Raw genomic sequence first — 21,497 nt, forward strand, 5'->3', positions numbered from 1 at the left:
GGTCACAAGCTGGCGGAGGGAAGGTTTAAGTTGGACATCAGGAGGCGCTACTTCACGGTCAGGGCGGCTAGGGTCTGGAACCAGCTTCCAAGTGAGGTGGTGCAGGCTCCCACCCTGGGGGTTTTTAAGAGGAGGTTGGATGACCACCTTACTGGGGTCGTTTGACCCCAGTGCTCTTCCTGCCATGGCAGGGGGTCGGACTAGATGATCTGCTCAGGTCCCTTCCGACCCTAGAAACCTATGAAAATCAAAATTTAGTAAATCTCTTTTTGTGTTTTTAAATTCCAGATAACTACAATAGACTCGTTAGATTATGAACAAACATATGTTTTAAATGCACCTAAATATTCATTCCACTTCAAATCTAAAATCCATGTGTAGTAAGTATTATTAACTTTATATACAATCAGTATTCCACAGAAAGCTCAAAGGACAATAAAATAAGATATACTGCAGAGCCAAGGAACATGATTTTCCCCCTGGAAAAGGTAGACCTAGTTTTTGGCACTGTGTCAGTAGAGAGACAATGGAAGCTTGTTCTATTATTTATATGAATTGACTGGCTTGGCAGATGCCAGTGTGATAACCCTTTATCTAAAAGTGTAGAAAAACTAGAATTTGCTTTCCTTTGGAATCAGACTTGATGCAAGATATTCATAAAAATGCCAGAACTCCTGTAATTGGGAGGGAAGCTTTGTCATAATCTGCTTGCAGAGAACAGGAGAGTAGGTCCTAATCAGTTTATTTACATATGACTGCATAGGAAAGAAAAAGTCATTTTTGTGTCATCAGAGAAATTATGGAAGGCAGAATGTAACTGCCTGCATACAGCTTAAAATGTCACTTATTCTCACTCACTTCCTTCTATCACACTGTTTGCTCACTCTTCTACTATACCCCCTTCCTGAACCCTTTGCTGAAAGCATCCTGAGTTCGAACAACTAAGCTCACCAACAAAAAGAAAAGAAAAAAATACCAAAGTAAAATCAAATACCACATAAATTGCCTGTGCTATTGTAATTCTGTCCCTTTCTCTTTATGCATTGATGATACATAATTACATGGTCACATGATAATTTTTTTTCTCCTTTGAGATCCTCTGTTCAGGAAAGGCCTTGAATATGCACTTAAATCCATCCCTTCATAGCCAGCACTTAGCATGTGTGGAAGCAGTCAAGGACAGGTTTCTACACCAAACCATAGGTGCCTATGCCTATTACACAGCAAGGTTAGAAAATGTTCGTTATTAGCAAACCAATTTATTTTATTTTGACCTTATTTTTGGCAGTGGCTGTAATGTTTTTATTTAAATTTTCTAAAAAGTATTAAACCAGAGGCAGAAACTAGAGATGGTGAGTTTGCCTTCCCTATTTAGTAAGGTGGCAATCCAGTTAATCAGACAAAAAGCCCCAAATGCCTCATAGTACACTTAGAGCATGTTAATCCCAGGCACAATGTAAGTGTGTGCCATGAAGGCTACCACATTGATGCATATTTAATTGCTGTCAGTCTAGTCTCCCTTAAAGAGGTTTCTAACGGAGTCTGTCTGCTCTCACACATACACGTACATTTGGTTTTAAAGGTGATTATAAAATTGAAACAATGGAACTAGCATGTGTTTTCCACAGTGTTGGCTACACTTTTAAAAATAATATTTTTATCTTTTGCAACTAGTAAAGATGTTTGGATACATCCTTAAATAGATATTTACTGTTTTAACTGATCTCTTGTGATAAGTTTGATTTATAGTGGAACAGGCCTGTTGACAGGGTAGGTCTCTTGCCCTGAAGAGAGAGAGAGAGAGAGAGAGAGGTAGTTCATTTTGGGTTAGGTTTTGGATAAAGCCGAGACCATCATTGTAGATCTTTTTCTATTGACAGTATAACAAGTAAATAAATGACTTTCTTTACCCTCTGCTCAGACATGTATATGGAACATGATCCAAAGCCCACTGTGTTTCTGTTGATTTTTGTTCAGGACCATGATTTATAGTAGTGCTATGTTTGCTTGGTAAATGGTTAGGCCCTCCAGCTGGGGGCCATTGTATACAAATGAGGCTGAGAGCAGCCTTGGAAGATTTATTGCTATTTGTTTGCTGGTGTGCTTTGGTTGTTCAGCTAATGCGCAGGCATTTGAAAAACATGTAGCTATTATGTAAAGTATATTAAGGCTACTTATTCTATCCTCAATATTTTTTCTTTGCTATCTAAACCTGTGTAAATTCTTCCCATTATTGGGTTCATATTATGGTTATTTGATTCACATGAGTAATAATCCTCTAGGGACAAATTCACAGGTGATGCATGAAGAGGTATAACTCCCATTTATTCTTACACTCATTCAGATTCAGTCTCCTGATGCGTGATGAAGTCCAGTTGTGATGAGAGAAGTCTCAGTTTATGCGATGGAATTTAAGTCATTACATCTTAGGCATTTCTGCCTTTGGCTCATTGACTTCAGCCACACTTCTGTCATGAGTGAACTGATCACAACAGGGCTCTCTTATGCTTATACCCATGGAGTGTTGGTTGACTACTTTAATCTCTGCCACCAGCCTATTTCACCTATCAGCCAATCTTTATGAATAGGAATATTGATATCAGTGTCCTGGACAAACTTCTGCGCAGGTAATTCCACTTTGCTCTCCCAGTTTTTCTCTGCAGTTCATGATCAGTAGGGTCACCACTAGTGATTTTTTCATGGTAAAATATATGAGAAGATAGTTTGGCACTAAGGGGAGAAAAGCCAAAGTCACAAACATATTTAAAAATGCCTAAAGTCTTAGGTCATATTATTTTAATCAGAATGTACTTTAGTTTCACCTGAAACTGTTTAAAACAGTGTTAAGTCATTTAACTAATAGTTGAAATCCTTTCAAATGCCTCCTGGTCCAGCAGTGCATTGGGGAGAAGCTGCTGCCTGTTCTTTATTGCTGCCCAGGCTCAGTGAAAGCAGCAAAACCAACAGCCCTGCACTGATGCCTTTTAAGTCAGCTATGCATGCCTTAGGCCTTCTTTTATCCCTGCAATAACCTGACAAATCAGAGAATCCATTACCTCCCCAACTCCCATGAAATACCAACATAGACCCTAGTTATAAAATTCAAAGTCTTCTTGCTTTCTCTTTTCTACTGTGCATTACACATTTTAACCTGAAAGTTTTCAGTGTTCTAAGCCAAATTGATTATATGTCAGAAGTCACGGGTTTATTTTTAACTCTGAAAAATCAAGGCATCCACCAATTCTGTAACAGACTTACACCCATCAGAGTGGTATTTATCCTTGATTCTTGTTGTGCTGTGTTGGGGTGTGATGAACAGATTACACTGGATTCTGAAGTCATACTTATATAGCCCCTTAGGCTAGGGACAGATATTACATATAACCAGTTTAAGTGATCAGAAACTGGTTTAAACCTGTAACAGAACAGACATTCAGTGCACATAAACCAGTTTGAAAATGGCTGAAACCAGTTTGAGATAAATGTGGTTGAATGTAGTATCAGACTTCACTGATTTGGGTCAAACCATTTTATGCAATGTCTGTCCCAGACCCCTTCCTGGTTTCATTTAAAACAGAAACTCCTGGCATCCCAGATGTTTTGCAACCCTGGGTGGGGCTCTCTGCTCCAGGCCAGCAGGCTGACCCTGCCCCTCTGCTCCCTGGCTGGAGCTCTTGCAGAGCCTGCAGGTACAGTGGTGTCTGCCTGGCTTCCTCTTGCTCCCCCCCACCCTGCTCAAACAGGGATCCCCCCACAGCATGGAATGTAGCCAGCTAGCTCAGGGGGGTTCAGCCTTTTTTGGTTGGTGTAACAGAGCTACTGTCATGGCCAGGTCTCTGCCTCCAGTCTTCCCCTGTCTCTGGGCAGTCTGTCCACTCCACTTGTCTGCCACTCCTTGATGAAAATAAGTTCAGTTGTTACTTGAGTGGGAGACTACCTTTTGTATGTCCTGGCGACTAGGGCCATAAGTGCACACTCCAGCCATCGCTGTATGTGCCCCATGCCTCGCAGATGTTCCACTGTGTGTTACCTCTCCAGCCTCAGTTCAGAGCCAACTGGGTACACAGTTGTAGCTCTACCATACTACCCTGGGCCACTTTCATGCCACCCCTTTCTCACTGGCATCCATTCACTCTGCCAGCTCTCACCCAGCCTCTTTCTGCTGCCCTCCCTCCTGGGCCATATTCATACCACCTGGATTCTCTGGCTTCAGGCTTGTTTCTCCACTCCTTGGTCAGCCCTGGCGCAGTCTGTCAGGCATCTCCTGCTGCCCTGACATGAACATTTGCTGACCCACTCTACAACTATTAGCCTACTTTGCTCCTGCCCCCTCACCAGGCCTCCGTGCCCCCACTGGGCCTCTTCCCTCTTCACTATGCCCCTCTCTCTCAGGGCCTGTACTCACTCACCCACTTATAAGGCCTCTATTTGCACCCCCAGGGTTTACCCTGCTCCATGTTACTCCTCTGGCCTGGACTCTGCCTCAGGGCTCCTGACAAGCCTGGGCTCCCCCTGCTTTGCTGGAACAACACCAGGGATGTGGGGCTGGGGTTTTAAGGCGCCCCTTCCCACCTTTCACCAGGGAGGTAACTGGCCTGGCATTTCCTGGGGGCTCCCATGCCGCTAGGAGCCCCACCAGGCCACCCTTCCCCAGCAGAGTGCAGTTTCACATCTTACGCAGGACAACAGGAGCCTCCACCTCCCCATAGCCCTTTCCTTTACCTCCAGGCCCCTGAGCAGGAGCCCAGTTGGCTGATGGTGCTGCTTCCCTTGCTAACAGCCAACTGCCCTCTTTATATAGCTTGCCTGCATTTGAAAATGGCCGCTGCAATCAGCCACCTGGAAGCTGCCTGCTCCAGTCCTTAAAGTGGAAGGCACCAAAGGTGCACTGCCACAGTTGGTGTATCCCAGGCAGCCGGTGGAGAAGCATGGAGTCCCCCAACAGCTGGTTGATGAGCAGGGGGAGTTCCCCAGTGGTTGATCACTGAGTTGGGGGTGGTCCCATGCAGGGCAGTAAAATCAGAAGTGCTGGTGATTCATGGTGCCGGTGAAAACAAAAGTAGCTTAATCTGCTGGCAGCACTGCCCCCTGCTTTTCCACGCCACTGTTGTGTACCCCATGGGGCCTTCCCAAGTACCCCCTGGGGTACGCATATCCCCAGTTGACATCCCCTGTGCTAGCTAATGCTGAGAGGTGTCTGTGTAAGGCAGACAGAACAGTGTCCTCTTAGGGCTTTTTGGAGCTAGGTAACTGGTAACGTCCCTGTGTTCTTTCATTGGAAAAAGTTATTTAAGAAGAGCTTGAACTAGTGAGCGAGGCTTTTTGTTTTCTGATGGGGTACTAAATGCTATCAATTCCCTGCGTAACTAAATGCTCTGTTATCAACTCCCTGCTGGCTCCCTCCCTGGTCAGGAGCAGTGGTGGTGAGGGGGAAACCCCTCCCTAATCAGAGCATCCTGCTGAGGCCTGCCCGTGCCCCCCCTCAGCTCAGCACGATGGAAGGGAAGGGAGGGCTGCTCTAGCACCTCCTGGCTTCTGGCTTGAGCCACTGGAGGAATGTGCCTGCATTTTTTCAGTCCAGTGGGGATGTCTGCGCAGTTACAAACCGGCTCAGCCTAGCCAGGTTAGACTAACCTGCAAAGATTGAATCAATTCAGGCTTTTTGAATGTCTGTCCCTAGCACTAAGGTCCGAATTTGGAGATGTACATAAATAATGTTATGCACATGGGCAGTCTTTAAGGCTGTATGTTTACATTATCATTGGATACTTGTGCATATCAAGTTAGTCATGCGTATTTGCAGGGTCAGGGCCTTAGATTATCAAGTTCTTTTGCATCCTTCAGTATCTAAATGTCTACTGTTTAAATCTTCGTTAACTTTTTTTTAATATACAATCCCATTTAAATACCAGGTCCTCTGCTGGACTGAATTTATGCTTGGAATAACCTAAGGAAGTATAAGAAAAAGAAAGACATTTTATCTTTCCTATCTCTTAATTGTTTTTTCCTTTGAAGTTCACGATGAACGCACCAGGATGCTTCTGCCTGTCCATCTCCCACCCCCCACAGTGTTTTTTTTCTTTTCATACCTGGGATAAACAGGACCCTCATAGGACCTTCTGTACATGTTGAGGATTGTGTAAAGCCACATGCCCCTGACAACTACCTCCTCTACTTTATAGATAGAACTGATTAGGAATTAGAAATATTTAAGTCATGACTCAGACCTCCAAAATCATGAGGTTTATAAAAAAAAAAAAGAGCTTAAAGATGTTTTTCCCCCATCTTCTGATTTCTGGACTCCTACTGCCTGTTACTAATGTGTACGTGACAATTAACATGTTGCAATTTTAGATTTTTCTCAAGAGCTCTTGCCAGAACATGCAACTGAAATCAGGGATCTGCTTCTTTAGACACTGTAAAAACACATGATAAAAGACAGTCTCTGCTCTAACATATTTACAGTTTGATACAAAACATAGCAGTGAGTTTTTTACATGGGACCTGAAACTGGGATTTACCAGTCTTCCATTAGACTAGAACATTTTTTAATCCCTAAAGAGCTGGGCAGGATTCAAGCTGATGACCAATAAATGAAAGGCTCTGTGGCTTATTATGAATGCCCTGAAGCATCCAATCTCTAGCAAGCCAGATCTGTGCAGGCTTTGTACCCATTTGGGTTTGTGTATGGGTTTTTTTTTTTTCAAATACTATAATTAAGTTTAGACTTCTACTGTGGAAGCAGTAATTCCAGTGTAATGGAACCTTTTTAGCACATAACTTATTCCCCTAATAAACTATTTAGTGAATAAGGTGTGCCAGCCTCCTTTATTAACTCATTTATAAAGACATGCAAAATGCAGACCTGATACCAACATATTTTTACTGGTATAAAGGATCCTCAATTTTTCTAACTTTCTTAGGTGATTGTTAAAAAAATCTGAATGTCTTTATAGGGTCCTTGATTTAAACTTGTGACGTTTCAGTCTACATGGAAAAGTTCTGAATAAAATCCATGTAATACTAAAGGCTTGGACACACACTACAAAAATAAAGCGCTATGGGAGCGTGAACATGTGCCCAGCCCCCTGGCCGATGCACTACTAATTTATTTCAAAGGCATGCTTTCCAGCCAGGAGATTGAAAGGGGGCTGCCCCTTTGCTGACTCATAGATTTCATAGACATTAGGGGTGGAAGGGATCTCAGAAGATCATCAAGTCCAGCCCCCCACCCAAAGGGTAGAAAGTCAGCTGGAGTCATAGGATCCCAGCAAGATAAGCATCCAATTTGCTCTTGAAGGTGTTCAATGTAGGTGCTTGAACCACCTCCGATGGCAGGCTGTTCCAGACCTTGGGAGCACCAGTGAGCTAGGTCACTGAGAGCTTGCCCTCTCCCCTGCCAGTGAAGGGGCCAGGCTATCAGTGATCAGCTGGCAGCTACTACAAGCAGCAGCTGTCAAAGACAGTGCCTGTCCCTGCACCCCCACCACACACTGGGGTGGGTGGAGGTGGTCTTGAAGAGATGTTAGGGGGATGAAGAGAACTGCTCTCATTGCCACACTCCCTTCTACTGCCTACCACCTGTGGAGATGACAGGAGGGCAAGGGGGGCAAGGAAAGATGCTTTTCTCACCTCTGCCAAACCACTGGGGTGGTAGAAAAATCTGCTTAACAGCTGCAGCCAATGCTACAGGAACACTAGGCAGAACTAGTGCTCCTGGTACAGAGGCAGCCATCATGGGAGGACTGGCAAGCTGTTGCTTTCACAGTAGCAGTGGCATCAGGGTCCCGGGAATACTCTGTGCCAGGTCAATCTGGCTGGGAAGCCTGTCAGGGAGCCAGCTGTTCTCCTACCCTACCTTCTTGTAAGAGGGAAGGAGTTCAGAAGATTGTGGGATACTTATCTATGAGACCCTTTGTGGTTCTGTATGTAACAGTTTACATGCTATATGTAGTGCTACAAAATGTAGTGCTACTGAGAAGTTCTTTCTTGAAAGAGGAACTTTTTTGTGGCAGATCCACCAGTTTTGTAGTGCTACAGATGCGTGTACATGTGGACATTCACCTTTTATAGCAATATGAGGACGTTTATAGCACTAATGTAATGTGTCCAAGGCCAGAAGCTAGACTCTATGCTCTGACTTGAGAGATGGTATTTTTATCTTCAGTTAAAATATCTCTCTCTTCCCTCCTTCCTCTCTCAGCAATGTATTTACCCTTTTCCTTTCTTCTTATAATGCCGTTTTTCTATTTCCTGTATCCCCCAACTGATAGATCCAGATTAATGGATGAATGAAGATAATATAGAGACTTTGTCTTTCTTATCCGTAAATTGTTTTTCTTCTGAAACAGACATTGATCACACCAGGATTCTCCTGTGTCCTCCCGTGTTTCTTTCATTTCTCAGTTCTAATGTAAATATTCATTATTAGAGAGGAATTATATCTAAGGATGGCTAGAGCATACATACAGTGACCTTGGTTGAACGATATCGTATCTTCTTAGTGGTTTGTCCTCTAGCTGAAAATGGGCACATCTACACATGTGTTTTAATGCATAGTAGCCTATTTTACTGCGCATTAAAATGTCATGTAAAAAACTATGCAATTCTGCTAATGTGCGGTAAAATAGGCTACTGTGCATTAAGCATCGCTTTAAAAACATGTTCTTTCATTACTGCACATTAGGGCAACCTAACGTGCATTTATTTAGGTACCTCACATTAGAGGTACTAAATTTAATGCACCTTAGGAAAAGCATATTAATTCATATGTAGACACACCCAATAAATAGTATATTTCAGAGTAAGACCTGAGTGTTTGCTTAATGGTATTAGAGCAACCCAAATATGTAGTTGAGAAGTGTTCTTCATCTACAAAGAAAACAAACACATTAATTCTATACCTTAAGATGCAAGGAGAAACGTTCTAAAAAACAATATAGAAGCCAACCCTAATTTTAGAAATTTTATCGAGAAAATGGAGCCAGGGCTGTCAACCATACAGCCTGCAGGGAAAATGTGACCCATATAGTTGTTTTACATATATTCTGTTGCATCTGCCAGTTTCAGTGAGGTTACACCCAAACATTCATCAGCATAATGAGTCCCATTTTAGAGGACCTGTGAAGAGCCCTCTGTGGGGCTAAGACAGTGGTTCTGAGCTTTTTTAGACTTAAGGCACCCCTTATTAAACTAAGGGCACCTCATCAGAAAATGCCAGTTCTTAGTTTACACTCTTTTTTGACAGAAAAACAATGGAGTAATTATTGCGTTGCACAGAACTTGGAAAGACCACAACAGGGCAGAAAGTGGATTCCTATTTGAAATCACTGGGTTTAGCTTGCGATTCATGTTTGCACACTTAACAGTTCTAACATTGCATGACACCCCACAGTGTACTTGAAAGGATCTCTAGGCACTGCAGTGTACCCTGGCTGGGCTCTCTAGGATCTCTTGATCCTAGAAAGGATCTCTAGGCACACTGGCTGGAAATCACAGCGTTGGGAGAACATAATAAAGATAGATAATGTTTGCCTTGCCTTGTTTGTGCCATTTTGTCTACATGCCCAGGAGCACTGGCTCAACATATAATACATATGGAGCATGTCTACATGTTGACCTATGGCTATGGAGTGACATGCTACATTGCTGTATGGCGCGCTACGGCAATATGGTGATCACATTTGTCTACACGTGATTGCCAGCTACGTCACCGTAACAGCACACTCCCATAGCGGTGAAATTTAACCATATGCTATGCACATGGCACAGTAACTACCTGTACTGTGCCATGCTTTAGTACGTCCAAAATGAAGTAGTAAAGTACAGCACTGTAGTAATATCACCGTACAGGGAAATGTAGATGCAGCCATTATTAACTATACCATAAGCCATCTCTGTTTGTTTGTGATTTCTTCTAACAGCTGCCTTTAGTATATCCTGGTATTTAGTTTTGTGATTGAACACACAAAGTTGGTTCTTTTAAGGAAACCTGGTCAGTTGCCCATGGGGTCTGAACAGCATATGTTCATCGATTTGGAGAGTACGTAGTTTGATATTCCCTAACCCATCTACTCATTTACCAGTATAAGGAAATTTGTGGAAATATATGCAGTAATAGTAAATAATCCTTTTGAATATTTATAACTACTGAATATTTAGCATTTCAAGCCAATTTGTGAGTTTTGTAAAGATAACGGTGTTTTAAATATTTTGAAAATGGACTGCGTTTTATCTGATTTTTTTAAAGGAAGCGATAAAGTTTTTGGTATTATTGGCTGTTCTCATGTGCTAAAGTAATTAATATGTTCTTATTTTATAGTGTACAATGTAGGTACAGGGTCACATACTTACAGACAGCAAGACAGCATGTGTTAGTGAAGAAATGTTACGCCACATTTCAAATAACTGTAAGACGTGTGAAAACCTAAAAGAACTTCCACATGGTGCTTTATTAAGCCTTTTTTGCATTTTCACTTAAGTAGTATGTTATATGGCTCTCACTTACTGTCCCAAAACCACAGGAATAAAGACAGGACCTCAGGAATGTGGCTTAACTAACTACCACTTTATTACATAACACATCTGGGAAATATCCAAAAAGAACACATCCAATGCAGGTCATTCCTCCTTTGTAATCTGTTTCACTTGGCAAAAGGCTGCTATGAGCCCTTTCTCCAACATGTGGGGGCTGCTGTCAACTCCCCATCTTCTTAATCTGGACCCAAAACTGTTGCTGAAATACTGCCACCCTCCACTCATACATCATTTAAGGGGGTACAGGAGATGGATTGCCTTCCCATGGTACCAGACACTAGGAGCTCCAATCACATTCCCCACCTTATTTAGAAGATGCCATCTCCTAATCTTCTTCAGATTCCAGTTTATCTGGAAACTGGACCCACTATTAAAAAATTATTGGCACTTGGCCCACCCCAAGCTGTGATAATATGAGTAGCATCACCTAATTTACCCACTGGCTCACTGGACCGTTGAAATGAAAAATGAATAAACAAATACTGCCCAGAGCCAATTGAGCAATGACAGAAAAATCTCCCAAAAGTTACTAGCATGAACACACAGCAAGAACTGCAAAAACAGTCCTACTCTAATTCCAAGGAAAAGGGAGAGAAGGATTATTTCTTCCCACAGCACAAAGGCATCCAAAAGGATCAGACTCAGGGATCAAGGGCTGGCTGGTCTTTGGGGGGTGGGGTGGAAGGGGCTATAGTGGGGCTAAAATAGCCCAGTGCCAGGGGGACAGGTAGGAAAAGTGCAGCCCTGGGGGGCTAGCAGCTGGACTTTCCCAGCCCTAGGACTGTGCAGGTAAGCATAGTGAAGTTCAATTCACTGGTCTAACCTAGATCGGTTAAGTGTGAGTGCACATCAGTCCAGATCTTAGATTGTGTTCTGCCATTTTTAGACCTGTCCGTGTGCGTGCAGAACTTCCATTGTTACGGGTTTAGATTGATTTATGATCCCTGAGACTGAGTCCAAGTGTAAGGCCTACACCTGAGCAAGCTAAGTTCGATCAGGTGGCCGTTTTTAACATAATCTAACCTCCCTCTACCCCGCCTCTCTGCACAATTGTCTGCATTTAACCCAGGGGTGAGGAGGGAGCAGACAGTAGAAGAGCAGGTGGTAGCAGGGAGTGTTCCTGCCCCACACTGCCCTTAAGTGGCACCAGCTAGATCAGTGATTCTCCACTTTTTTTTTAGCCTCAAGGTCCCCCTCTATCTTTTCTGCATTTAGATCTTGCCCAGTGATTTTTAACTGAGGTACCAGGAAATTAAGAAGTATACCACCAATTTTAATCCAACAAGTGTGCCCCAGATATCAGATGTTTAGGAAACATTGTTCTAGTTGTACAGAAGGAACCAAATTCTGTGGTCAGTTACATCCGTGCAGTTATGCTTGACCATTTTCATGGACTTAAAGCAGAATCTGGTTCATTTTGAGACCCATCAGAAAATAATTGGAGCATGATATGGCCAGAGGTTTGTGAAATTTAAACAACATTTATAATATCTAACTGGAAGAGAAGTTTCTGTTATATCTAACAAGGTTTAACCAACATCAGAAATACAATGATTTCCTTTGCATACTTATGTGTAACTCTAGTTAGTACCTATGAGCTGCTCTCAGAGCCACTCTAATTAAAGCTTCCCCACTCCCTCACCCTGAGATCACATGTAAAAGTGCCTAATGGTACTTACATGCACGATAAAGGAGCAAATTAAACTCACTAAGGATCAGTATTTTGACAGCTGTGGGTAGGTTTTATTTTGAGAACCCAATAAGTCTTACAAGACTTTATTTAGCATGTAACCTGGGCGGTACTCCAAGAGGTACCCCCTCTCTAATTGAAGGGATCAAAGCAGGTGCACAAGCACTGTGGGAGGTGTAGGGACTCTCCTCCCCCTCTAGAGCAGAGCCAGACCACCAGTGGGGACTTAACCATATACCTTTTAATACTGGGAACATAACAGGCATAAATCAGAGGGTATAGTGGACACCACAATGCCCCAAGGGGCAGGATTCAATAAAGGTTAGACCCTTTAAATCATTGAAAAAAAAAAAAAACAAAAAAAAAAAACAGGATTAACAAAATATAAAACACAAACAGAAGAACAAACAATACTGGTAGGTGAAATATAAAAAAAAGGCACAAAATGCAAAATGTCAAGTGACAAGGAAATATAGGGCTGTGGTACCTGGAGGGGGAGAAAACATAACAGCCCCTTTTCACTGCAGGAAGATTTGTTTCTTGTTAGCACACTTACCCCAAGTCACTTCAGCTGGGACTTCAACCCAGATCTCCTATGTGGTAGGCAGGACTGCTGCCACACAGCCACCACTGGTGGCACTGCTGCAGCGTGCTAAGGGTCTTGACCTTCCCGGAGCCCCGGCCTCACGTCAAGCTACCTGGCCTCTGAATGGAGGAGCTGGAAGCAGAGCTAGGAACCTCTCAGATCACTGCTCAGATCCTTGCTGGAATAGGGGAGTCTCTCCTGCTGGCTGCAGCCTCTCCCAGGGGATCGTGGAGCCCAGTGGGGAGCCTCTCCTGCTGGCCACACGCTGTGCTGCTGAGGGTCCCACTGCTGCCTGCAGGTCCTGCTCTTTCAGGCTCTTCTGGAGCACTGTTCCCACCTGCTAACTCAGCTCTGTGAAGCTCCTTCCCTGTTGTCCCTTGCTGGTCTCTCTCCTGAGTCAGCCCACGCTGCCCCTTTTATCCCCCTCCAGGTGACCCAAGGGGCCAATCAGAGGACACAGGGGGTGAGTCTCTGGGGCCTGATTGGTGCGGAAAGGGAATCCCAAGTCCTCCAATCATCTTTTACCCCTTCAAAACCCCTGGGCCAAATCATTACCATATTGGAAAGGAAAGGGAATCCCAAGTCCTCCAATCATCTTTTGCCCTTTCAAAACCCCTGGGCCAGGTCACTGCCAGCCAGCCCGTCACAAGCATTTATTCCCCTTTTCATTGCAGCAGGTTCTATCCTTGTCTGACCATGTGGATAAGAGAGAAGGAGCAGATGTGATATATCAACTAAGAAGATTTAAGCTGGATATTAGGAAATCTTTCTGTTGATGTGGTGAAGCTGTAGAAGAAACTACCCCAGGAGGTTATGGAACCTCCTTTATTTGAGATTTTTAGGAAGAGTTGATAAAAGTGTCTGTCTGGCATAGTTATAGGTCTGTTGATCCTGCCTGAAGACACGGGCTTGGACTATGCACCCCATGTGCTTCCATGATTGCTTTCAATTAGTAGTATAGATAAACACTGTTTTCTCCAGAATGAATATCACTTGCTGTATGCATCAGCTGATAGGGGATTTTATAGAAACTGCTTTGTGAACATCTCTCCTGCTGTTCTTTTCTGCCAGTGCTCTGTTCTGGGAAAACTCATCAATTTTGCAACATACATGGGCTTATCCAGGTGGTGACCTAAAATCTCATGGTCTTTGCTGAGCCCAGTACTGGTGAACAGTATGTCATGGTACTCATTCACTTTCTTTACCATCAAACTAGTAATTTTGTTTTGGGTATTGTGTTAAAGCAAAACAAAAGAAATCCTAAACAAGTTGTTCTTCTAAAAATAAAGAAAAGAGAAAGACAAACAGGAAGAAAAATAAGAAAGATTACTATAATTTAACCATATAATTCATGTACGTACATAAGCGATCCATATTTTTATTTTCTGTGTTTTTATGATTCCAGGGCTACAGCTACTCACAGGGGTCAAGTTATATTCAAGGATGCCTTAGCACAACAGTTGTGTGAACAGGGAGGTAAGAGCTGTTGCATTTTTAAATTTAATGGCAAACCTGTTCTCTCCATTTTTATTCATATCATTGTTTGTCATTGTGGAATACTATTTCAATAATCAGAGAAAACTAGAGGTAGGATCTTTTATTATCCACAAGTCTGTTACCCTACTTTCCCTCACACCTCCTAATGAGTAAACAAGGGATTTCATAGTTAAGCCCCAAATGTTAAGCATCAAGGAACACAGGAAAATTAAAATATACATTCTAAATAATATGAAACTTTCTTCCAGTAGCTAAGTCTGATTTTGGCCAGCAATGAAATGACTGGTTGAAAGATGACTATGTATATATTATCTATAATAAAAAAGCAGTAGATGTACAGCTAAGTTTCATTTACCACTGATCTCAATTATATCTTTGCAAAGAACCTGCTTCCCCATGTTACAAAAATAAGTCACCAAATTTTTGCTAGTCTGCTATAAAAGTGATCATTTTTATAGCTAAGCAATAGTGTATGAAGTATACAGACTTAAAAATCAGATTGATCCTACTGTTATATTATATATCCTTTTGATGAATGATCTAAAATTATATATTTTATTGTGAAAGAATGTCTATAAGCAATATGTACTACAGTTAACATACTTCGGTAGCAAATTGGGACTGAATTGGGCATTCATCATTTCTGGCATAGAGGAAGAAAGGAATTTCTATACTAATCCAGAGTTTTACATGCAAACCTTCAATGATTCCATTTCCTTGCAAAAAATGGGTTGTAGAACACAGGCCTAAAGGTTTATCTGAAATGAAACTATGTAAAATATTTCAAAGTTAGGGATGAATTGCACAAGATTGACAAATAAATGTTAAACTCACGGGGCATGTCTACACATGCAAGCACGTGCACTTGCAGCAACTCAAATAGAAGCAGTGCAGATTTGAGCCGGGGCGTTTTGCCTCAGCGTACGTGCTTGGAGATGCACTATGTTGAGGAGCAAATTGTGCCACTTGGGGCAAAATAACCCTGCCTGGTTCCTCCCGGATCTGCAGCCAGGGGGAACTAGAGCCCGGGGCCAGCACCTGTGCTGTCGCCAGCAGTATATAAAGCTGCCTTGTCCTGGCCCCATCCATACAAAAAGCTGCCCTGGCAAGCAGCTCAGGGCTACTCACTCTTAGGTGCTTCTGGGGCCCAGCCAATTGGTACCTGGGGACACTAACCCTTATGCCAGCTGAACTGCTGCAGCAGCATCCCAAATCCATTTTTAAAAATACCCCAAAATCCATGTTCTTTGAGAATTAAAACAAAAGACCACTCCACACACACACACACACACACACATATCTAGAGAAAGACAGAGAGAGAGCAATGATTTGGGTAATGCTTTATTGATATATTTACAATGTTAAAGCAATTTGGAAGCCTACCAGTGTCTCTATCATAGGTATTTAGAATAAATTCTAAATACCTATATGTTTTGATGTGTGCTTTTGGTTTTCTTCACACATGATGGGTGTGTGATGAGGGGATGTGTTTGCAGGAAGGGGGTGGGAAGCGGTGTGGGGGAAGGTGAGTGGGTGTGTGGGTATGTGTGGGTTGCTCTTTGGGTAGGTCTGTGGGTAGGTGTGGGGCAATTGCTGGGGGGACTGTGCGTGTGTGGGACCTTCTGGGGGGCTACTCAGGAGGGGTGGGTCCCCTGGCCCCCACAGGGTGCAGCCCCCACACATAGCACATGGAATGCCCCCCCCACCGGGCCACAGCCCCCCCCTGGAGTGCCACAGGGCCCTATCCCCCCCACCCAGGATCCCAGGCACCCTGGAGGGCTCCATCCCCCCTGCCCAGGGTCCCAGGCACCCTGGAGGGCCACCCCCCCAGGCCTGTAATTGACTTTTCAAAGCAGCAGTGGGGGGACTGTGTGCCAAGCCCAGCCAGGTCCTGCCGGCCCTGGGGATGCTCCTGCCACCCAGCTGGGCCAGTCTCATGGTGGCAGAACCCGGCATGGCACACAGGGATGGTGTGCTACACCCATCTGGGTCCTGGGGCCCCTCTGCCACCTGGCTGAGCCAGCCCATGGCAGCAAGACCCAGCGTGGCACGCAGGGACCGCGTTCCAGGCCCAGCCAGGTCCTGCTGCCCTTGGGGCCACTCTCCCACCTGGCCGGGCCATTCCCATAGCAGCAGGACCCAGTGTGGCACCTGAGGACCAGGCAGAGCCCAGCTGGACCCATCTGGGCTCTGTGCATGGTCCCCGTATGCCACGCTGAGTCTTGCTGTCATGGGCCTGGTCTGGCTGGGCAGCAGAGGGGCCCCAGGACCCAGCTGGGCCTGGCACATGGTCCACACATGCCGTACTGGGTCCTGTCACCATGGGCCCCTCCAGGCAGCAGACGGGCCCCAGGGCCAGCTGCACTCTGCGTCCCGCCTCTGCCCCACTGTGCCGGTGGGGCCGGGACCCAGCCCAGCCTCATGTGGCTCTCTAGTCTGGCTTTGCACTGGAGCAGGTCACATGGCTTCGGGAGGCATGGCTCCTGTGCATGCCTCCCGGAACCGTGTGACCTGCTCCAGGGAACTAGCGAGCCGCACCGGTCTGGGCCAGGTCCCTCCGAGGCTGTTCCAGCTGCTCACCCCCTGCAGCCCTGAGGCCATCCCCCCCACACCTCCTGCCACCCCTCGCACCCACCCCCATAAACCCTCCCACCCCCATTCCCAACTTACCATGGACAGCGCCGGGGGGCAACAGGACCACCAAGGAGTGAAACCAGAGCATCTCTTCTGGAGACTTCTGCTGGCTCCAGGCACAGTCTAGGACTGTGCCTTGCTTCGCTCTTTTGTGGAGCAGTTTTTTAGGCCCCTGGATATCCACGGATCTAATTTTCTCCCCTCGCTGCAAGTTTGCAGCACAGGGAACATTTTTTCATTCCTGCATGTGCCACTTGCCCCATCTCAAAGTGGTGTGAGATGGGGTAAGATCCATGTGTGCGTTCGTCTGGATGTGCTCACAGGGTGTGTCCAGATGTGTAGGGCATATGTGGTTTGTGGTGCCACAAACTGCACACATTGCACATTAAACCAGCACAGGGGCAAGATTCACTACCAGGATTTCCCGGTAGCAAAAAAGAAAAAAAATGGGAAAAAATGTAGCACAATGCACATGAAAATAACTTGTGCTGGAACAGACATGCAGATGGGGAAGCAGGCAGGCCTGGGCACTCTTGGAAGTCTTGTGCTGTGGAGCCTCCATGCTGAGGCACACTGCACCCCAGACAGCTCCTCCCTACCCCTCTCTCCCCATCCCCTCATACCACACGGAGCCTGGCCAGGAGTTGGGAGGAGCTGGGCTTGGCCTGCAACAAAGGGTATGCACCGTGCTGCCGCTATTTGTGGTGCAGCGCACCCCTCCTTGTCTGGATGCTGCCAGAAAGTATGTCTCTTTAAGCAGAACTGTAGATTATTCCCATAAGTTTGAAAATATTTTCAAAACTCAGATTTTTTTTAGAAAATGCCGTTGGTTATTTGGTCAAGAAAATGAAACAAAACTGAGATTGAGTTTGAGAAGGTTATTGGAGAAGCAGGAAACTAAAATAATGGAGATGAAGAATGGAAAGTGGAGAATTCTGAAATAAGGCTGACATTGTCAGAGGATAAGATAAAGATAAGATGGATCTTAGCAGCTGTGGTTTGACTAAATTAAAAGAATCCTAATATAGATGTTGGGAATGCAATAGGGAATATTTCAGTAATTGAGATGAAAAAATGATGAGTTGAGAAGGTGCAGTTGATTGGCAGTGTCAGCATCAGTAGGGGAGTCAAAGAAAACATGGTCAAAACAATAAGATTTGTCCGTTCTGTTAGGTCTTTGGTAAAAGGAACATCAATGGAGCTATGAGGGCAGAAGCCAATCTATGTTGCTTTAGGAGTGACTTCTGTTAGTCTAATGATTTAAACAAGATGTCTTTCCAGGAGTTTTGAATGCAAAGATTTTTAGTTCTTTCACATTTATTTGCTATTGTCTTAGGCAACATCTGGAACAGACAGAAAACTGAATTACTTATTTCTCCCAGAGCTGCTAAAAATTTTGTTCCTGGTGGAATTTGCCGTCTCTCACATTTAATCACGTAGGAAGCTAGATGCCTGCATACTGACTCACAGCTCCTTTTTGTAGCCCACTGTGTTCTCTCTTACCATCTTCATCCCCAGCAATCCCATATTGTTCAGCTTCTCAGCAACTATTTTCCTCAGCCAGTCAAATAACTTTGCCAATTTGTTAGCACTTCAGGGTGCATGTACACAAGACACTTTACTGCACACTAAACTAATCTAATGTCCAGTAAAGCATAACCATCTATATATACTGGACTTAATACGCGGTAAATTTGTCTAATGTACCATTTGCTAGTACCAACAAATAGAGGTACTAGATTAACAGTGCATTAGCTACTGCACAGTAGTGTATGTGTAGATGCTGACTGGGAGCAATTTGCTTCTGGTCAGCCTAGGCAGCAGGGGGGCACAGGGGGTTGTGGGGGAGCTGTCCATTGCTTAGGTGTAGAGATCAAGATCACAGCCCAGCTCAGCAGTGCTGGCTTGGGGCAGTGCCCTGTGGCCAAGTGGTAGCAGGGCCCTGAGCTCCCCCATTGTTTTGCATCTCTCTCCAGATGTGTCTCCTCCCAGTCCTAATGCTGCTTACCCCCCCACCCATGTCTCCCTCCAGTCCTGGTGCTGCTCAGCTGCCAGCTCCCTCCAGGCGTGGGCAGGGAGCAGGAGCTTACTGAGGAATGTCTTGCATGGGCACCAGCAGGGTTGAGTGGGTAGGGCAGCTCTCTGTCCCTGGTCCAGCACTGTGGGGACAAAAGGCTCCCCTGTCCCAGTGCTGCTCAGCTCCTGTCTTCTGGGTGGGGAGCCTGGAGCTGAGCAGTGCCAGGACTAGGGACAGAGAGCTCCCCTGTCCCCTTAGCAAGCAAAGCAAGGGGAGAGCTCAGAGCACTGCTGCCACTTGACCATGGAACATTGCCCCAAGTCAGCATTGCTGAGCTGGTCTGCAATCTCAAGCTCCACACAGCTGGGAGCTGTGCCCCACTCAGAACAGCTCCCCTTTGTTTCCCAGAGCACAGGCTTTAATCCTGTGCTCCCTGCCAGCCCAGGGCTGGCTCTGGGGGAGTCTGGAGCTCTCCCTGACTGCTACAGGGGGACAGAGCAGGGCAGGGGGGCAGGAGCAGTCCTGGACACAATTACTTCCATTGGGCATTTCTAGATGAGCACAGTCATGCAGTGTGTGGTGCTGCAAACACGTTTGCAGTGCCACATACCATACAGTTTGTTGTTCTCTATGCTGCAAGAGTGTGCTGCCTAAGTGTGCACTGTGCCAGGTTTTTTTTCCGTGGGTTTGTTTGACCCCTAGATAACCAGGGGACAAAAAAAATCGGAAAAAACCCCAGAGCAATGCAAGCTCAGCCAGCGCACGCTGCTGAAAAGCAGAGCCGGCCACCCAGAACTATGCTTCACTGCCAGACAGGCAGAATCACTATGGCTGCAGCCCTGGGAGGCCCCCAGGACCCCGGGCAAGACTTCAGGAGCCTGCCAAATGCTGGCCCTACCTGGGGCATCTTGCCATGCTCCAGAGCGTGTGTGGCATAGTCATTCCCTGAAGACAAGTAGCAGCAGCACAAGGTGCACCACCACTATTTGTCCCTATGGAACCAAATGTCTGCATGCATCTGGATACACCCATTGGGTGCGTCTACACATGCAAGCACGTGCACTTGCAGCAGCTCAAATAGAAGTGGTGCAGATTTGAGCCGGGCTTTTTGCTTCAGTGCACGTGCTCAGACATGCACTTTGTTGTGTAGCAAATTGTGCCACTTGGGGCAAAATAACCCTGCCTGGCTCCTCCCAGATCTTTAGGCAGGGAGAGCTACAGCCCAGGGCCAGCACCTGTGCTGTCCCCAGCAGTATAAAAAGCTGCCCTGTCCTGGCCCCAGCAGTATAAAAAGCCACCCTGTCCTGGCCCCAGCAGTACAAAAAGCTGCCCTGGCAAGTAGCTCAGGGCTACTAGCTCTCAGGAGCTTCTGGGGCCCAGCCAATTGATACCTGGGGATACTACCCCTTGTGCCAGCTGGACTGCTGAAGCAGCCCTGAGAGTTCCCTGCACCCTCTACCCACTGCACCAGTCTGGCAGTGGGGGCTGCTGCCTGGCTGTGACCTGCTGTGCACCTGCCAGACTCAGATTGGGACTGAAGAGCCAGTAAAGGCATCTGCCCCTCTGGGCCAGCTGCCAGTGCACTGCAGTTGCAGGGTTGGCCTTTGTGTGGCACTACTGCTATTTGTACTCCGTGCCAGGCCATCTGGGCAGCTATCACCCAGAAGATGTTCGAGGTGTGGTGGCCTGCTTTGAACTGTCAAAGCATGTCCTCCTGGCCCCATTTGGCCAGGAGGTCAGCCACAGCCAGGTGGGTCCAAGGTGCCAGCTCTGAGCAGGCAGGGTCCTGCCACTGGCCTCCCTAGCAGGAATTCCGGTGTTCCCTATTGGAAAGCTGAAAAATCCCTGATAAAAAAAAAATCCCAAAGTCACTCTCTAAAATACCCCCAAATCCATGTTCCTCAACAAGTAAAACAAAAGACCACTATAAAGAGATAGATAGCGAGCAAGACAGAGATGGCGATCAGTTGGACAATGTTTTATTGATATATCTACAGTGATAAAGCAAGTCTCTTATCATAATAATAAAGTGAACTCTAAATACAGGTTTCATGAGTTCATGAATACATATTTTGCTGCCCTCCCACAAGGCGATTGCCCCCACACAAGGGGTTGGTTCCCCACACAAGGGCTACGGCCCCCCAACACAGGACTCAGCCCCGACACAAGCGGTTTGGCCCCCACACAAGGGCTACAGCCACCCAACAGGGGGTTCAGCCCCTACACAAGGGGTTTGGCCCCCCAACAGAGGGTTCAGCCCCCACACAAGGGGTTCAGCCCCCAACAGGGAGTTCAGACCTGCAACAGGGGGTTTATCCCCCACACAAATGGTTTGGCCCCCCAAAAGGGGGTTCAGCCCCCACACAAGGGGTTTGGCCCCCCAATAGGGGTTTTGGCCCCACACAAGGAGTACAACCCCCCCAACAGGGGCCAAATGGCCCCCACAGGGGCTACCACCCCCCTACAAGGCCCACATGCCCCACCCCAGCCCCCCAATTGCTGTCTCACCTGGCCCCATCCCCTGCCAGCTGCTGCAG

General features: G+C 45.9%; 1 protein-coding gene across 1 annotated transcript in view; it reads left to right on the forward strand.

The window, feature by feature from the left end:
* RELN (reelin) overlaps positions 1-21,497 on the forward strand; it is a gene marked incomplete at its 5' end in the record, with an annotated part of 668,605 nt that overhangs the window by 266,755 nt on the left and 380,353 nt on the right. The window contains one exon of the mRNA XM_019509331.1: positions 14,218-14,288. Within this exon, the coding sequence (XP_019364876.1) occupies positions 14,218-14,288 (71 nt within the window). The remainder of the gene's footprint in view (positions 1-14,217; positions 14,289-21,497) is intronic.

Source organism: Gavialis gangeticus, unplaced genomic scaffold (assembly GCF_001723915.1).
Source record: "Gavialis gangeticus isolate Ggan-Ray unplaced genomic scaffold, GavGan_comp1, whole genome shotgun sequence".
Taxonomy (NCBI): Eukaryota; Metazoa; Chordata; order Crocodylia; family Gavialidae; genus Gavialis; species Gavialis gangeticus.